An 18862-nucleotide genomic window follows, 5' to 3' on the forward strand; every position below is an offset into this window, starting at 1 on the left:
GTCGGGGCTCAACCTAGGACAGCCCTCAGGAAGCAGAGTGAGGGACAGCAGGGCACGGAGGACGCAGGGCCATTGTGCAGCCCAGGAGTGACCTCACGGAGCAGTGCCTTGGCGTGGGCGACACGGCCAGAGCTCCAGGGCCAGTGCACAAGGATGCAGGCAGGCGCTGGGTCCTGCCAGCGGCGTGATGGGCCATGGACTTGTGGGCTGCCTCACGGATATCCACGGGGTACCCAGCGGTCTCCCCACGGACATCAGAATGTCAGCTTGATATTTATGCATTTGGGTTTATTCCTTCTGAAATGGAAACAATACCGTGACATAAAGTGACAGTAACTTGCAGCTCTGTTGTGGCGATTAAATGAGGGTGGCTCCGAATGGCTCCTGTCCACGGCTCCTCTCTGGTGGCCCTTCTGCACATTTAAGGTGTTACTTACCAAAGACAAACAGAGGAAATTGAACTCTGACGCTATTGTACTTCCAGCTGCCAGAGGGCACGCGCTCACCTCCAGAGGGGCGGGAGGGTGGGAGGGAGCAGGCGCCCCTCCCCCAGAGACCCGGCCTGCACACACACGCCCCACCTGACTTGCAGTCCCGCAGTCCAGGACTCCGTCTGCAGTCAGCCGTGCGGGCTCTGGCAGTTTCCACTAGGCCTGGGCCGGCCTGGATCCCGGCCGTCGCCGTAGAAGGCACGTGCTGTATTGGGGTACAGCTCTGGAGTGCGTTGGTCTCACTGTGTAATCCGTCTTGCTCTACACCGAGAGCTCGTGGCAGTGTTCGTCTCCACCAGCTGTGGCGCTCGGACACCTGTGGCACCGAGCAGCCCTCTGCTGTCACGGCTGTGGGTCGCGCACCTGGACAGCTTCTGCTAGGCCTTGATGAGAGTGCTCGCCCCAACTCAGCTGCACCTGCACCCACACACCTCTTCACCGCACCAGCCTGGGCCTGCTCCCAGGAACATGGCACAGCTGCAGTTCAAGCCCAGTTCACTTCTGATCGGAAATGGGGACTTCGCTCCTGAGGTGTGAGGGTCACCAGGGCCAGCCTCTCCTTCCCCTTAGTGTAGGTGCGAGGGTTACCAGCGCTAGCCTCTCCTCCCACCTGGCTGGCTTCCTCCCACCTAGGTGCTGAGGGTCCCCAGGGCCTCTACTTCCCCCAGGTGTGAGGGTCCCCAGGGCCTCTCCTTCCCCCAGGTGTGAGGGTCCCCAGGCCTCTCCTTCCCCCAGGTGTGAGGGTCCCCAGGGCCTCTCCTTCCCCCAGGTATGAGGGTCCCCAGGGCCCCTCCTTCTCCCCAGGTGTGTTGACCCCCTCACTCCTGCGGGCTGCAGTACTAGGAGAGGGAGCAGGTCCCCATGTCCCTTCTGCTGCCTCGGGCAGTGACAGGACGCCCCCTTGCCTCTGCTGACACTGCGCCCTGACAACAGTCAGAGGACTCCCGTGCCCGCGCTCTGCATTCTTGCTCTCCCTGTCCCACCAGCTCTGCTCAGTCCCACTGAGGTCGTCAGACACGCTTGCCCTCTCAAGTGGGGACAGCTGGCTCCTTCACCCCCTGTCCTGGCACCCCATCTCTGCACTCCTTGGAGCTTGGTGGCGAACCCAGTTTCGGCACAGGTGGCCCACTGGCAAGCATCACTCAGTGACGGTCCCCAGAAGCACAAGCTGCAGGTGACGGCCACCTGTCTCGGGGCTGCAACTCGGGCTCCTGGGAGTCCCCGGCTGGGAACCGTGCCTAGCATCACCCCGTTGTGTTTGGTGAAGCAGGTCTTTAAAGAGGGAACTCTGGTCCTGAAACCTGCATGGACGTGCCCTGAGGCTCAGCCTGCCCTCTCCTCCTGCCCTCTGCCCTGCGGGTGGTGTGCTGGCACGTCCTGCACAGCATTCCCTGTGTGTCCAGCGGATTCCAGACTGAAGGTGTGGGTCAGGCCAGCACCCTGCATCCCAGCGGGAGGGCACGCTTCCAGCTGGTGTGAAACCGCAGACCAGGCCCTGCCCTTGAACCCTCCATCCTGTAGGGAAGAGCTAGACAGTTTCAACCAGATAAACGTGCCCCGTGTGTGGGGACAGGGCACAGCAAGTGGCCGGGAGAGGAGATGCGGGCGGGGGCTGTGCAGGGCAGGGCCAGGCACTGCAGGAAGACGACAGCCTTCCTGGGAGCCAGGAGAGTGGCCCGAGGCTGTGTGAGGCGGCCTCGTGGTCGCGGTCGCTGTGGCTTTGAATTCCTGGTGCAAGAAGCGCCCCAACCTGAGCAGTCGTCACTGTCACCTGGGCTGGGGTCAGGGGTTGTGGGTGTGGAGCGGGTGCGGCTGGGCCAGCGTGGGGGAGGTGCACCTGCTGCATTTGCTGAAGCAGGTGGCTCCAGGGCCAGGGACAGGCAGCGGGCTCTGGAGCTGTGGTTGGCTCTGGCCTCAGCGTCTCTGCGGGCCTCTCCCTGCGGACTGCCCTGGTTCCATGGAGAGAAGGGGTGGCAGGTGGGGCCCTGGGTGTGCCGATGCTTATTAGTTGGGGGGACCGAGGCAGCCAGAGCCTAGCGGGGCTCAGGGCCGGGCCGAGCCCGAGGTAAGCCAGGACCGCGGGCCGTCTGGTCGGCTGCTCTCACTCTCTGAGAGGTGGTATCCCCCTGTTGGTCATGGGTGTGGAAGGTGCAGGGGCACTCCCGGGTCTTGGCGATGCCTGTTGCTCAGAGGTTGCCATCCTTTGTTAAAACTGCAGTTTGGGAGGTGATGACAGGAGAGGATGACGACCGGGGACAGGGAAGAGACAGTGAGGCTGAAGTGTGCAGGAAGGAAGCCTCGGAGACGCTGCCCGTGAGCATGCTCGGGGCTTCCCGGTGCCCGCTCCCCTGACGGGAGGAGGGGCAGACACTGCAGCAAGCCGAGGGGCGTGCGGAAGCGGGGGCGCAGACGGCACCTGCGTTGGGAGGGACGGGGCCTGGCAGTGGGGAGCCTTGTTCTGTGGCAGGGAGGGGGTGTCCGTGTGCACAGGGGCGACCACCGTGTGGGGGAGCGTGTGGACCCCGGGCTGCACGCCACAGCCAGTCGCACCACTGTAGTGGCTGAGTGGTGACTGATGGCCGCCCACACGCCCCCCTGGGAGAGTGACTGAGAGGAACTCGCTTAGAAGGCTGCCCTCCCTCCCCCGCATTCCCGTGCATGCACGCCCCTCGTGTGGCTCCGAGCAGCCGTGTTTTAGCGGCCGGCACAGCAAGAGCTTCCCCGGACCGCGGGGGCAGCCTCTTCCCCTGGGATCTGAACACGTGGACACTCAAGTCAAGTGGCTGGCCCCGGCTGCGGGTCACACGGCAGCCACCTGAGAGCTGCGGCAGGGACGCAGGGACAGGGGGAGCAGTGGGCTGTTGCCTAGCAACCGACTGCAGTGGCATCCCTTCTGAGGGCTGTGGTGGCGCCCTGGCTGTGCGCTCGCTTGGAAGTGCTTCTTGAAATGTGTGTCCCTGCTTCACTAATAACTGCTATTTACTCGGGGCTCCCGGTCAGAGCAGCCAGAGCACTTTGCAGCCCCGGCAGACGCGGGGTGGGTACGGGGGGCCTATTTCCAGCCATAATCTTTGCTGTCTCAGTCGTCTGTCTATCCGCCCACCTTGGCTCTCGCAGGACTTGGGTAGTGAAAATTCCTTAAACCACTAATGGGTCCCCGATAAGCTTCAGATGGAGCCACGAGCTTCCTGGCCTGGGGCAGGGACAGCGGGCTGTGTGGACAGCCCCTGTCCTAGTTAGCAGGCGCTGTGGGACAGGCACCCCTCGCTCGGCGGAGGGAGTCGAGCTGCAGGCAGGGCTCGGGGACTGAAGAGCCACCTGCCTCTGCTGCCGCAGCTCGCCCCACACACGGTGGCTGTCAGGACGTGCCACAATTCTCTAATCCGTGTCGGACACGACTGCGGGAAGAAGGGGAGTCACCCACTAGAGCCCACAGGACCCCCAAATCGGTGGCGGGAGGGGTAAGCACACAGTGTGCAGGGGTGCTCACGGGAATGGTGTGAGGGAAGGACAGCTGAAAGACTAAGAGGTGGCCACCAGGGTGCGGCTGCTGGGGGAGCCGCTGGAGGAAGGGGTGAAGAGCAGGCATGCGCAGAGACTGGGAGGAGGAGGAGGGCCAGGGGTGGCCGACAGCACTCAGGGATCCGGTGTGTGGAACCCACGCTGGACGGCCCCTGGCACCTCATTCAGCTGTTCAGCAAACACCGTCCAGTAGGCATGGCCTGCCAGGAGCCTCTCCTGAGGCGGAGACAGCAGGTGTCCTCCTGCCCCTGCACCATGGAGCATGCCCTCCTGTGGGGCCAGAGCTCATCCTCCGCAGGAGAGGAGGGGAGGGCTGGCCCAGGGACACAGGTGTGGTGGCTTGGCTTGGAGGGCACCATGAGTACAGGAACGTCAGTAGCGGGTCAGTTGGTGTAGGTGTCGGCATTTCAACCCAGCAGTGTAGATGTGTCCTCGACCTCACGCAGGCCGAGAACATGTTTCCCGGGCAGGCAGCAGGGCATGGCCTGAAAGCCAACCGCGTGCAAGGGCCCCTGGGACCCACAGCCACCGACCAAGCCTGGGCGGACCGCAGCCTGCGGACCTGCCGCGGCTCTTCTGTCAGCTCTGACTGGGTGGACCGCAGCCTGAGGACCTGCTGTGACTTGTCTGTCTGCTCTCTCTGCTCTCATAGAGGACAGAGATGAAAGTTAAAGCACCCAGAACTTAGGGAGTACTGCTGTGTCCACACACCGGCTGCAGACCTTGTCTCAGACGTGAACAATGTGGGTCTCCGGGAAGTCTCCCCGCAGCGTCCCCACAGCTCTGGAGCTGAGGAAGGGCAGCAGCAGGCCCCGGCAGCAGTGCACACGTGCCCAAAACCCGATGGCAGTAAAATTGGTTAGGGTCTGCCTTTTACATGGGACCAGAAGAAGTCTATAAAGCAGTATTCATGAGAGGAACTTTCAGGGCTATAGATACAACTAGTACCTATTATCAAAAGAAAACCCAATACCAGTTAAATTTAGCAGGGTTTAAATGGGTGAGTGGTCGCACTATGCACTAGGAAGGGACAGCAGCAGGGGCATACCCCACCCCGGCACGTGGCAGGCTGTATTTATAGCCCAGCAGAAGGAGGTGACACGTGCAAAACCAGCCTGATTGGCTGGGGCTGGCGTTTGCCTCACATGGCTGTGGTCTGACCGGTTGGCAGCCTCTGATTGGCTGAAGCGTGGTTGCTAGGTTACCAGGCCTGCTGGAGGCTCTTGCTGCTGGCTGGTGCACCCAGCTGGTTGCAGTGGGGTCTGTGCAGACTGCGCAGGCAGAGTGATCGCTGTGCGGAGGTCGCATTTCAACCCTCAGTGAGACCCCACCTCCCCGCTCTCTGGGGACAGGTGCTCTGAATCACAGCAGCTGATCACGTTGTCCATAACCATCACAGAGGAATGTGTTTTACTTTTTCTTTTTATAAAGCAAAAATCAAAGAAGAGTTTTTTTTTAAATCCAAGGAAAAATTTAATTATAGCATTTGCAGCAACAGGGAAGTGAAACAATCCATTCAGATTGATTTCACCTTAAATGGCAATTTTAAAAACCGAGGCACACTTATCTGAAGAATGTACTCGTGTGTAGCATCAACGCCTACAGATTCCAGGCGGCTTCACTTGAGTGGGGTCCTCTCTCCGCCTTCCTGCTTTGGGGATTTCTTAAAGTGATTCATTTAAGGAGATGGCCTGAGCCAGTCTGAGGTTTGCTGTCGGCGGCGGACCTGCAGGCTACCCCGCTGCCCTGGCGGCCGCTCTCTGGAGATGTGTGTCGCCTTGGCATTAGAGTCCTCCACTGGCAGCTAGTGAGGGGACCACGGAATTTGCGTGGTAAATCACTCCTGGCTGCTCACGGTTAGCCAGGTGTCTCAAGAAGGTGTGTCCTTGTGAAGACTCCACTTTTTCTTCATCTTTTATTTTCTCCTGCTGGTTTTTTTTTTTTTTTTTTTTGAGAGAGATTTTTGTTATAGAGCATGTGCACTCACTGGAGACAGAGACAGAAAGCGAGAAATCACTCCCCAGGGGGAATGGCTACATCATAGTCCCTTCTCTTCTGTTCTTCTCTCGGGATCTTGGGCACACATACGCACATACCTGGCATGAATTTTAAGTTGCTGGGTCCAGGACTCGAACCGCAGTCGACTACGTGAGAGTCTAATGATGTCACCATTATGCCATCTGCTGCTCCCTCTCCCTGTGGCTTTTATAACAGAGTCTCTCCTCTATGTTTGGGTCATTGGTGAAAAATAATATATGATTGTTTTCTACTAGTTATTTGAAATATGCTGAGATTTGTATGATCTATTATGTAGTTAATTAACATTTTTTCTTTAATTGCCAGAGGACTTGTGTGCTTGCCAGAGAGCCAGAGAGCCAGAGAGAGAGAGGGGACTTTGGGCATGCATGCACAAGTGCCCGGCGTGGTTTCTAAGCTGTGAGGCCTGATGTGGGACCCTGCTCTGACGCTCTGTGCTGCCATTGCACTACAGGGCGGCCGCGGCTGAATGTGTGCGCTCCGCATGCTGCAGAAACCCCAAGGAAACTCACGGGCCTGCCCACCTCTGTCATAACTTCTCAGTTTTATTTTCAGAGGTATGTTGAAGTCTCCCATGTGATTTTGGAGTTCTCTATTTTTACTTATGCTGTCACTCTTTGCTTCTTACATTTCGATGTGGTTTTATTAAGCACATATAATTTAAGAAGTTTTACACCCCCTTAAGCAGGTGAGTCTTTTTATTATGCTCCTTTCGCCTCCAGGTCCCTTTGGCTAATGTCAGTGTGGCCCAGTCAGCGGGCTTTTGTTCTGCGTCTCTCCTTGTCCGTGGTCTTTCCGTGTCCTTCCGTTCTAGGAGTGTCTCTTGTAAACAGTGTCTTGCTTTCTTTTAAAAATCCGATTTAACGACCTGCAGCTGATGAGCGTGTCACAGCCGTCCGATGTGTCGTGGACTTACGGAGCGCTCTCTGTCACCTCGTCTTGTCTGTGCCTTCTTCGGCCCTCCCTCATGCTCCCGAATGACACGACTGATGTGTGCTGCTCCTTCTCCTTCTGCTGTTGGGGCGGTATGTGCACTTTGTCACTCTTTTTTTAGGCTTTTGTTATACAGCACATGTGCTCACCAGAGAGAGACAGAGAGAGAGGCAGAAGAGGGAAAGTGAGAAATCACCTCCCGGGGACATAGCCAGGCTGCAATCCCTTCTCCATGTTCCTCCTAGGATTTTGGGCATGCACGTATACAGGCCTAGCCTGGTTATCAAGCCACCCTGTCCAGCATCCACTGTGGGAGTCCAGCTCCACAACCGCTGCGCCACCTGCTGGCCTCATTTTCCCCGTTCTTTAAAGGGTTGCTCTTGAGCCAGCAGGTAACTGGGTTCCCACATGGCTGAGCCCTCAGTTGGAGTCCCAGACCCAGGGCTTGAAAGGCAGACGTGGCTGCCGTGTGCATGTGCGCCCACAACCTGAGAGCAGAGTGGAGAAGCAGCTGCAGTGTGGCCATCTCCCCAAGGGGTGATACCTCGTTTCCCTCCCTCCTTCCTTCTGGCCCTCTTCTAGCACGCACATAAGTATCGGGTCGTCAGGAAAGTTAGGATGTATTTTTACATAGAAAAATATGTCATGAATTCCTAATGGCCCAATAAATGGCTGCTCCTAAAGTTTTAGTATTCAGGGCTCACCCCATGGTCAGGCGGTTAAAGGAGCTGTATCCCACATGACCAACGGAGTAGTTCGAATCCTGGCCCCAGCTGCTCAAGAAACATGTCAGGCACCTACCCCAAGTTCTAAGGGGACGGAGAAATGGAGGAGAAGAGATTGCAGTGTGGCCATACCCTACTGGGGGTGTTTTCTCCCTCTCTGTCTCTGTCTCTGTGTCTCTCTCTGACAAGTGCATACACCCTTTGGCAAAAAATGTTTCATTATTTATATTCAAAATAAAACATAAAATCAAGTGTTTGCTATCTCTCGTTTCTTATTTCCAATGACGTAAAACCTAACAACACTTTAGAGGGAGGGGTATCCTCTTGGATATGTTGTGAAAAGTGTTCAATTTTACCTTTGGTCTTTTAAAAAACAATTATGTAGGGATTTTTGCTATAGGGCGTGTGTGCTCCCTGGAGACAGAGAAACAGACAGAAAGTGAGAAATCACCACCTCTGGGAAATGTTCACGCTGGAATTTCTTCTCCTCCGTTCTCCCCCTAGGATTTTGGGCACGCATGCACACAGGTAGAGCATGAGTTTTAAGCTGCCTGGGTGTGGTTTGGGTGACAGTCTGCCCCAGTTTCTCGCTTTGTCTCTGGATGGCAGAGGGCGCAGTCTCCATGGCAGGGACGGGACGGTGACGGTTCCACTGTGGCAGCAGGAGCCTCCTGGATCAGTTAGGGCTGCCGGCCAGACCCGGGGCGTTCCCTCTCGGGAAGGGCTCCGTTCGCACCGGAGCTGGTTACCGCCGAGGAGCAGGGTGCTGCCCGCAGCCGCTCTGCAGGTCTGCCGCCCTCGGAGCTTCCTCTGTCCACACGTGCCCGCCTGCCCGCCAGGCCTTTGCCCTGACTTTCCAGACGCCAGAATTCGGTGTTGGTAACTTGTATTTCTTTCTTCTTCTTCTTTCATTCTTTTTTTTCTTTCTTTAGAGATTTTTGCTGTAGGGCATGTGCGCTTGTGAGACTGACAGACAGAAAGCGAGAAATCACCCCCTGGGTGATGGTCACTCTGTAGTCCCTTCTCCATTCTCTTGCGATTTGGCACACAATAGCACAAACTACCCTGAGTTTTAAGCCATTGGGTCCGGGACCCAAACTGCGGTCGGTCACGTGGAGTCCAGTGATGTAACCATTACACCATCGGCTGGTCCTGATAACCCTTATTTCTTTACAAGTCATGGGTCTCAGGTGAGACACTGGGCAGGTGTCTGTCTGAGGTGCGGTCCCAGGACCTGCCCAGGAGGGGAGCGGTTGGCCGAGCTGGGTGGCATGGCCCGCTTGTGCTCCGGGGCCTGCATGGACGCAGCTCTCTGGAGCAGACAGGTGTCCCCGGGATGACCAGCATTGCACGGCTGTTGTCCCTGGGTGCTGAGCCTGTGCAGCCTGGTGCTGGGCCATTTTCGAGGGTCAGCATCGCACCACCCAGAGACCGGGAGCTGCTCCCGACTGAGTTGGGACATGCGGAGGGGACCCTGCCTGGGGCCGAGACCCCAGAGGTCCAGCCCGGTTCCTGAATGGCCTGGCAGAGGCTGCGCGGCCTTGTCCGTCCCGGCTCCAGGGAGCAGGCACACCAGGTCTGGCTGTGTAGAGCTGTCAGCCCTGCTTAGCCAGGTCTGTTACTGTACCAGGTCCACAGTTGGCCTCTCCAGATCCCTGGGCCTCAGAAGTGCCACCGAGGCAGGGCCCCTGGGGCTTCTCGGGCCTTCCTTCCTGCCTGTGTGCCTGGGTCCCCTTTCCTTGGTCTAGTGGTGGCCATCTGGCTGGCCCAGCCAGCACCGGCTCAGGCCCTGGTTCTGTGACTGAGGTCCCCGTGCATGGCTCTGCCTATGAGGTCTGGTCAGGAGCTGCAGCAGATGCTGGGTCAGCAAGACTTTGGGTGTGCGTTCTCCAGCTGTGACAGCAGGGACATGGGTGACCACTGGTTCCCTAGGACAGCGCAAAGGTCCCAAGGCAGGGGACTCATGAAGGCGTAGCCCTGCTGGGTGAGGTACAGCTCGCCCCAGCCTGCAGAGAGGGCCTGCTTTAGCCGGCTGAGCTGGTCTGAGTGGCTGGGCATGTGGTCACCGTGTGCCCGGAGTCTCGCCAGACCTAGGGCTCTGGGTCTGAACTGCCTCAGGGATGCAGTGAGGGGGCCACGTTGGCCCTGGGCCACATCTCCTCGGGTCAGGACCAGGTGGCGCTCGAGCAGCCCACGGATCGCTTATCGCTTTCCAGGTAGCTGCTGCCACAGACCCACCTGGCTGGACAGTTTGATGGCCACTTCACTTGTCCTCCCTGGCGTGGAGGTCCTGGAGGTCGCAGCCTCTGGGCCCCTCATCTCTGTCTCCCCACCCACCCTGCCGTGCCCTGAGGGGACTGTGAGGAGGATCCTTTCTCCTCTCAGGTGTTGTCACAGTGACCCTGACCACAGTGGCCCTGGCAGCCAGGATCTCCTCTGCTCCATGCCTGGGAGGGCCGAGGCCTTATTTTCAGGCCCAGTTCAGCCTCCTGGAGGGCTCAGGCCTCCCTGGGGTTGATTCCCTCCTTCTGGCTGGCCTGTGCCTGCTGAGACTCTAAAAATAGCCTTGGCAGCGGAGGTGCTCTTTGTGTTGCAGCCCTGGGGACCCCCTCCCCCAGCTGGGGATCGGATTCTGTCCCAGCCAGGGCATTGTCAGCCCTTTCTCGAGCTGTTGAGCTGCTATTGAGGCTCACAAAGGCACTAATCTCCTTTCAATTCCTCTAAGCCTGTCGCTCCTAATCCTCCCAGCGCAGTGCCTCCGGGCGGGGCTGCCTCTGGGTGCCTCCCTGCTCATTCACCCCGTTATCTTTTCATCTCCTTGAGTTCCGCTGCTCCTGTTCCCAGAAAACAGACAGCAGCATCAGATTGGCCTGAAGCCTCGACTGAGTGTTTTCTCCTGCAGAGCAGCGGGCTGCAGAGGGGAGTCCTCGTTCCTGACCAGGCCAAGGAGCTGCGGAGGCCTGGGGCAGTCAGGAGCTTCTGGGACTCGGTGTCCCCCTGGGGACAGGAAGGGGCCGGATTTGTTCAGCCTGTTCTCTGGGCACCCTTCTAGCTCCCTGTCCTGTGGCTCTGTGGCTCCTGGCAGGCTGGGTGGGCTTGGGCCCTGCCTGTGGGGTTGGAATGTTAACCCAGTGGAGGCAGCCCAGGACCCGCTTGGGCTCCATTTCAGACACGTGCAGGCGGGGACCTCCTGGCCCACTGCGACATGAACTCCTGAAGGTGGGGGTTCCTCCTACACTGTCTCCCTGAGGACCCCCACCCTGCCATGTGCCCCGAATGCTCTGCTGAGACTCCCGCCTTCTCACCGCGGTCCTCAGCCACGTGTCTTTGTGGTCCTCCTTATTTACCGTCCCTTGGGGCTGGCTGCTTCTCAGGACTCGGGGAATTCTGATAATGCCCACCGTGTTCCCTGAGCTCAGGGCGTGCTCTACACAGGACCTGGGCAGTTTCCTGCGCCTCAGGTGGCATGGCAGACTCCTCCTCCCCCAGACGTTCCACCCATCCCCAGGATAATGTCGTGTGCTCATCTTTTACAGTGTAGACTAGTACCCCCAAACTTCCAGACCAACTTCTAGAAAGTTCAGAAAATCATTCAGAAAATATGAATGCAATTTTTAGACATTAGACATTTTGTTAAATTATTTTCCTTTTATTTACCAATGTTTCAGGAAGTCTATTAGTTCAAATGCATTTTACAAAGGGACCTAGTGTGATTTTGTTTATTTAATTTTTAATAATTTCTTAGTTACCTTTCACGGTATTTCCATTCATTTTAAAAGGCTCCCTTGTGTGCTTGCAACCTGCAGAAGAGTAGATCTTAATCATTCTCAGAACAACAAAAGCCTAAGTGAGCAAGGCGATGCACGCACCATATCGGGTGAGCTGCCCTACACTGTGCACACGTGTCAAGACATTGTGCTGTATGCCATGAACGCAATGTTTGTCCACTGAAGAAAAGAAACGCCTGCCTGTAGGTGGGCCGACACCCCCGGTTCCCTGGCCTGCGCATTCTCTGTGGCTCAGGAATCTCCCCTCCTGGTGGTTCTGGGTGCCTAGCCCTGACGTGACTATTCTGTGGCCACTGTCTGCTCAGCCTGGGGTCCATGGGACTCACTTCTTACCACTGATCCCTTCTCACCAGAGGGTCCCCCACAGAAAGTTGATTTCTTCCCAGCCCGAGCTTGCTGCAGGGCTTTCTGTTCAGAAGCTCTCCTTTGGTGCCACCTTGCATCTGGGGGGTGGTGTTCCTGGGAGTGGCGTGAAGAGGTCTGCCAGGTGTGGTGCCCCATTGCTGTGGGAGTAAGACACAGTGCTCTGCTTGGACTCTGGGGTGCCCAGCATTTTCCTGAGCCACAGGAGTGGCCAACCTCTGGCTTTCTGCAGAGGCCAGGTGGGGAAAGACAAAGCCAGCCTCCTTCACACCCTGATCCTTCAGGTAAGTAAATCCAGCATCCCCTGATGAAAAGACCATCCTTTGTCCACTCTAGTGCAGTGACACTTTTGTGTCAGTTAGGTGACCATATCTATAAGGTTCTGTTTCCAGACTCCATTCTCTTCCTCTGGGCTGCTCATCTGTCCTTGGACCGGTACTAACGTCTGTAGGAAATCATCTAGTACCGTGCTCTTCATGGCTGTCTTGGTTACGTGGGTGGTTCACATTTCTGTGTAAATTTTAGAATTTGCAAACAGGTTGTTGATTCCTACCCAAAGACACCTGCTGGAACTTTGAGACTCATTGTACTGTACTGTACTGTACTGTACTATACTGTCTACACTCTTCCAATCCATTAACATGGTATATCCCTCTATTTATCTAGGCCTTTCGTTCTTCTTGGCAGTGTTCTTTATTTTACCACATGGATTTTTGCACACCTTTAGTCTCAGTTACTATTCGTATTTGAGTTTTTTAAAAGTACTATTATTAATATTATTTTTTCAAGTTTCACTAAGTTTTTTTCTAATTTGTAGATATCTAATTGACTTTTTAAAATCCTTCTTGTGTTCAGCAAGTTTTCTAAATCGCATTTCATTTCTATTTTCATAATAGAGATTCTTTTCAATTTTTCACATAATTATTAGCAAATAATGGTATTTTTATTATTTTTTTCCTGTTATTATATCTTAATTTTTCCTTCCCATACCAAAGTAGCTTTATCTCTAGTATAATGTTAACTAGAAGTAGGAATACAAAGCATTCTCATCTTATTTCTTTCCTCAGGGGGAAGGCATTTTCTATTTCACCTTTAATCATCATGTTTGCTGTCGGACTTTTCCTTTCTTCTGTTTCTTTCTTTCTTTTTTTGTTTTAATTTTGGTAGCTCTCTGTGTCAGAATAAATTTCCTTCTTTCTCTAGTCTGCTCAGAGTTTTATCAGAAATGTGCATTGTGTGGTACAAGCATTTGTCCACCTTTTGTGGTGGTCATATAGTTTTCCTCTTCTTGATATGATGACTTACTTTGCCTGTCTTTTCCAGATGGTAAATAATGCATATTTGGAGTACACCTGATTTGCTGATGGTATTAGTATTCTTTTTGTTATTTGAATTTGATTTGCTAGTATTTTATTTATTTGTTATTTTTAGTTTGCTATGGGGCATGTATGCTTGCTTGAGAGAAACTGAGAGAGGAAAAAGTGAGAAGTCACCCCCTGGATGGCCATGCCACAGTCCCTTCTCCTCCACTCTCCTCTTGGGATTTTGGGCACGCGTGTACACGTGTGTGCCCAGAATGTTTTTCAAGTAACCAGGTCTTGGACTCAAACTGCACAGTTGGCCATGTATGTGGGATCCAGCAGTCAACTTCACTCTCACACAACCTGGCTGACCCATTTTCAGTAACTGCTTTTGGAGCAAATATTCAAATCCTTTTTTTTTTTTTTTTTTTTTTATTTAAGCTTCTCTCTCCCTACCGACCTCTCTTGTGAAAGCAGCCTGGGCCTTAGGGGCAGTGTAAATGAGGTTGCCCCCGAGCTCTCTGCACTGCTGTCTTAGAGCATCTCTGTAGAATTTTGTCTTTAAAAAGAAAACAGAACCAGGACCAGCAGATGGTGTAATGGCTACATTGCTGGATTCTCACATAGTTGACCACTGTTTGAGTCTTGGACCTGGTGGCTTAAACTCATGCTGGGTGCTTGTGCGTGCATGCCCAAGATCCTAAGAGGAGAATGGAAGAGAAGGGATTGTGGCATGGCCATCCCCCACAAAGGGTGATTTCTTACTTTCTGTCTCTGTCACTCTCTCTTTCTGGTGAGTGCATGCGCCCTAAAGCAAAACGTCTCCAAAAAAGAAAAGAAAAGAAAATAGAATCAGCTAACTGCTTTGTTTTCCTATTCGAAATTCAGGATGAGTGAGAGGCCAAGCAGTGTATGCATTCTGTCAACTGCACTTCAGGGAAGTTCCTGCCTTGCTTTCTGGACCCTTCTGGGCTCACCGGCCCTAGTGCAGGCTGGGTAATAGAGCTGTGGACTAGATGACCAGGGTGTACACCAACGCCAACATCCAGCCTGTCGCTGATGTGGGCCGTCTGGGGCAGGCCTAGCAGGGAGGAGAGAGACAGTACTGCCTACAGGCACTTCAGCCTTGCTGAGGGACTGTGGAAGTTCCAGTACTTGTAGACACGTGAACAGAATCCCCCAAAGGACTGTGCAGTGCTCACTTCCCACGAGACCCTGCCTGTTCTCTCCCCGCTGGCTCCTTGTGCGTGTCGCTGGCCATGAAGCCCGTCTGGCTCTCGCGGTAGGCTCCGTCACTTGCAGCGCCTTGCTCTGCCGTTGAAAGGCAGGTCAGCTGTTCCCTGGTCGGGCTAGCGTTCTAGCCATTGTTTCTTCTTTCAGGCCTCACTCTTACCTCCATGTTTCCAGGAGCGTGGCCGCCAGGCTCGAGCCCTGTAGACTGTGTAACTGACAATTTCTGCAAATAAATGACCTTCTCGTGCACCACGTTCTAGTGAGGATGGAATGGTGCTGTTAAACGTACATATTTGGCTCTTCTTTAAGCCACAATTCCATATTCTTTTAGACCCCACGAGGTTTATGAAATGAGCACCAAACACGGAATCAGATAACCGTGGCTAAAACCCTAATCCTCTACTCGTCATTCGGTCGTGGTCCGAACGGGAATGGCATCTCGTGAATGGTGCCGTTAAACGTACATATTTGGCTCTTCTTCTTTAAGCCACAATTCCATATTCTTTTAGACCCCACGAGGTTTATGAAATGAGCACCAAACACGGAATCAGATAACCGTGGCTAAAACCCTAATCCTCTACTCGTCATTCGGTCGTGGTCCGAACGGGAATGGCATCTCGTTTCACGAAGCCGGTTGTGTGCAGTCGCGCTTACCAGATGGTTAGTTGATGTCCGGGTTAAAGGGACATTGTAGCTGATAAGATGGACATTTTCAAATGTAATGTGGGGCGCTTCTCATTTTTATAACGACCTATTTGTTTTTCTCTTAGTCCCTGTGTAGGAAGTACTATTGAGGTGTGTTCTCGTTTTTCTGACGGATTTAATGGTGAAACTCATTCAAGGCTTTATCATTTAATCAAGGCCATCTTTAAAAAGGGAGGGGTTTAGCACATGTACAGGTTAGAACAAGAAAGCAAATTCTGGAAGAATTAATGCCTGCAATTTTGATGCTAAATGATTGTTGAAGAATCTGTCATATTGACCCAGCAGGTGGCATGGTGGTTAAGGTGCTGGAATCCCATATGGCCGACTACGGTTCGAGTTCTGGACCTAGTGGCTTGTTTTCTCACTTTCCCTTTCTCTCTCTCTGGTCAAATTAAAAATAATAATAACAAATGGAATTAAATAAATAATAAATAACTTGTTCTTTAAAAAAAGAATCTGTCATGTTGAGGTTTCTGAAGGGCAGAGTCCTGGAGCCCGGCACAGTTCCTGGAGACAAGCATCTTGCCCTTATGTGGAAATTTGGCCTCTTTATCCCCAAAAGTGCTTTCCAAGGCATCCCTAGAATGCAGGTTCCTGGAGCCTCCTGCAATGGAAGGGTCAGGGCTCCCTAGAGCAGGGACAGCGGGAGGGCCCGTCGTGGCCTGCGGGAGCAGGTGCGAGCTGGTGGTCTGTGGTGCGGGAGGCGCCCTGGGCACTGGAGCAGGTGCGAGTTGGTGGTTGTGGGCGCTGGGGGGCGCCCTGGGCACAGCCATCACTGCTGTGGGTGTGCTTCCCACTCTGGTGCTGCTGAGCGTCTGTGCCTTCTGGTCCACGTACCCCGTAGAGGGGGGAGAGCAGCACCGCCTTCCACATTGGCTGTCTCTTGGCCCCCAGGAGCCAGGAGCAGCCCGTCAGGCCGGTCTCAGACCCCCTAGGGCTGGCTTTGCCTTTAGTCTCACTTTGCTCCCTTATTGAGGCGCTGCTGAAGGAGGATGGGAGGGCACTGACTGAGGAGTTAGTCTGGGGAGATGGGTGATGGCTCCCAGACTGGGCGCTAGTCCTGTGCTGGGCCCGTGCTCCTCTGACGGTCACTGCGTCGCCCCACTCTGGCCTCCTGGTCTCCCCTGCTGCCCCACCGGCCCTGTGGACTAGCGCGGGTCTGCAGCTGCCTGTGGCCGTGGCGCTCACGGTGTCCTTGTCCTCTGTTTCAGCCTCGGACAGCAGAGTGGTGACGTGCGCGGCCGTGTGGAGGATGCCCGCGGAGTGGGAGGCCGGAGGCCACGAGTCCCCGGATGACTCGTCCAGCACGGCGCAGGCCCTGGAGCTGCTTTGCCACCTGGATAGCGCGGCACATGGCAGCGTGGCCTGGTAGGACCCTGCGGTCATGGCCAGAGAGGCAGCGGGCGGCAGGGACAGCCCGAGCCAGCTCCCCTCCCGTGGCCACCGCTCCTTTACGCGGGAGGCCGGGGTGGGTTCTGTCCCCAGGGTTTTCTCCATCAGCTGCACTTGGAAGCCCCCGTCCTGTGTGTCAGGACAGCCCACGCGGCTCCTTCCCTTCCCTCACGTCAGTGTTGCTGCGGTCACCCGTGGGATGGTGGCAGGGGTGCCGTGCAGTCCCCACATCTGCACCACATCCCAGCTGGAAACAGCTCACGTGCCCAGCCTGGCCATTCTCTGCAGGCTGCAGCCCCTCACCCCTCTTTCCTGGGGCGGAGTGGTCTCTGTGGCTCCAGGCTCTCCTGTCTTCACCCTCGCCCTCGTCTCCCCAGCAGTCAGGTGGCTTGCCGAGGGACAGCGAGGTGTACAGGTGTGTCCTGCAGTCACTGCTGGTCCCTGAGGCCACTGAGACCATGGCGAGAAGACGCAGCGTGTTTTCTGGAAGACATGGCTGCGCTGTGACGTTTGCCACAGCAGTGGCGGTGCTCACTTACTTAATGCGGTGACACGCCCACGCATGTGTGAGCGTGTGTGCACGCAAGCCCCCAAGGAGCCTCTGTTCCTCTTATGGCCTGCTGCTTTCGTCAGCTGTGCCAATTAAATAAATGTAATGGAACAGGTACTTATTAAGCACCTGCCACACACACCTGCCAGGCTTGGGGACGCCCAGGTGACAGGTCGGGGACTTGGCCTCCAGGGCCGCACTCTCCCCCATGGCAGACAGGGTGCACACACCGCGCCATTGTGAAGGGTCTGGGCCCGAGGGTTGCGCTCTCCTGGGGAGACCCAGAGCATCCCAGCATGGCAGACAAGGTGCACAGCCATGCGTGTGTCGCGGGCACGCACTGTGAGGTTGGAGTGTCAAAGCGGACCTGATGCACATGCCTGCTAAGGGACATGTACCGTGTTGGCTCTCGAGCCCGTGCCCACCCACGGCCCCCAGACCTGCCTCGCAGGCTTGCTGCTCCAGCTGTGCTGCCACTGTCCCGAGGGCTGGCAGGGAGCGCTCGCGGCCAGGTGTCACTGCGTGCTCCTTTCTCCTTCGAGCTCTTCACTGTGAGGTTGCACAGATTCACATTGCAGCTGTAGGGTAACACAGGCGCACCTGTCACGTGCCCCTGCAGTCACATCGCGGGATGGCTGTGCGGTGTCACAGCCTGGACGCCCACCCAGCTGGGCGGGCCTCACCAGTCTTTTTGTTGTTCTTTTCTGTAGAGCGTGTGCGCTCACTGGGGAGAGATGGAAAGAGGGGAAAAGTAGGAGTCGCCCCCCAGGGGGCTGGCCACACCCCAGTCCCTTCCTCATTCCCCTTGCAGGATTTTGGGCGCACACACACAGGCGCTTGGTGTGGTCTTCAGGCACCAGGTCTGGGACTCCAGGTGTGCAGCTGGCAGGTGGGAGCCGTCACTTTAACCTCCATGCCGCCTGCCAGCCCTGGTGTTCTCGTCTTAGGTCTGGGTCCTTTGTCACATGTGCAAGCTCCTGCAGTGACCAGCCTAGCCAGCATAGACTACGGCACCTCTGGGGCCCCTCCTGCTGCCCTGTAGCCCTGGCCACTTGGCCGCCCCACCCGTCTTCAACCCCAACCTCCCTGGCCTGTGCTGTCTGCCTTGCTATCTGTCCTGCTGTCGTTCTGAGCCGCGACATCCCTGGGATTGCACCGTGTGGCCTTGGGCATCGGCTGCTCCCCCCGAGTCACGTGGCCTGGAGGAGTTGTTGCTCTTTCGTGTGTCGGCCTAAGACCCCTGCACGGCTCAGAGTCTCACATTGGTTTAACCATCACCGCTGAGGGACCCCTGGAGCTTGCCGGTGTGGGTTATCTGGAAAAAAGCTGCAGTGGCTGTTAACACAACGTGAGGTTTTTCTCCTCTTGGCTGAGTGGCCCCGAGAGCAGTCGCCAGGCCGTCTGTGAGCACGTGTAGTTCTGTAGAAACCATGCCCCTTTCCCGAGGGACTGCACTCCTGATGCCCACGGGCACCACGAGCACCAGCCTCTGGTCCCCCTGGCCTGCAGTGGTGTTGCCATGTCCCTTACGAATTTCCTGGGTCCAGGTTCTTTTTGTAACATTGCTAGAGGGACATGGCTGGCCAGGGAGAGATGGAGAGACGGGAGTGAGAGAGCACCCCAGCCCCGGAGAGTGGTCACGCAGTCTCTCTTCTCTGTTTCTCCCTCTGTTCGGGCATGCACACACACATAAAGCTGCTGGGTAGGGGCTCAAACGTGGAGTTGGCCGTGCGGGAGCCATCCGCCTTAATGCCACCGCCTGGCCCAGTGTCAGAGCTCATGATGAGAGGGGGACCTTGGTTTTGGAAACTGAAGCCTGGTG

The 18862-nt window shown here is 55.7% G+C and overlaps 1 protein-coding gene across 3 annotated transcripts in view; it reads left to right on the forward strand.

The window, feature by feature from the left end:
• The window catches only part of EIPR1 (EARP complex and GARP complex interacting protein 1), a 90146-nt gene that overhangs the window by 40176 nt on the left and 31108 nt on the right, over nt 1-18862 (forward strand). For all 3 annotated transcript variants that reach the window (XM_027773828.1, XM_006153525.3, XM_027773829.1), the window contains one exon: nt 16310-16466. In XM_027773828.1, coding sequence (XP_027629629.1) covers nt 16310-16466 — 157 coding nt within the window. The remainder of the gene's footprint in view (nt 1-16309; nt 16467-18862) is intronic.

This window comes from Tupaia chinensis, unplaced genomic scaffold (genome assembly GCF_000334495.1).
Source record: "Tupaia chinensis unplaced genomic scaffold, TupChi_1.0 Scaffold000377_5, whole genome shotgun sequence".
NCBI lineage: Eukaryota > Metazoa > Chordata > Mammalia > Scandentia > Tupaiidae > Tupaia > Tupaia belangeri.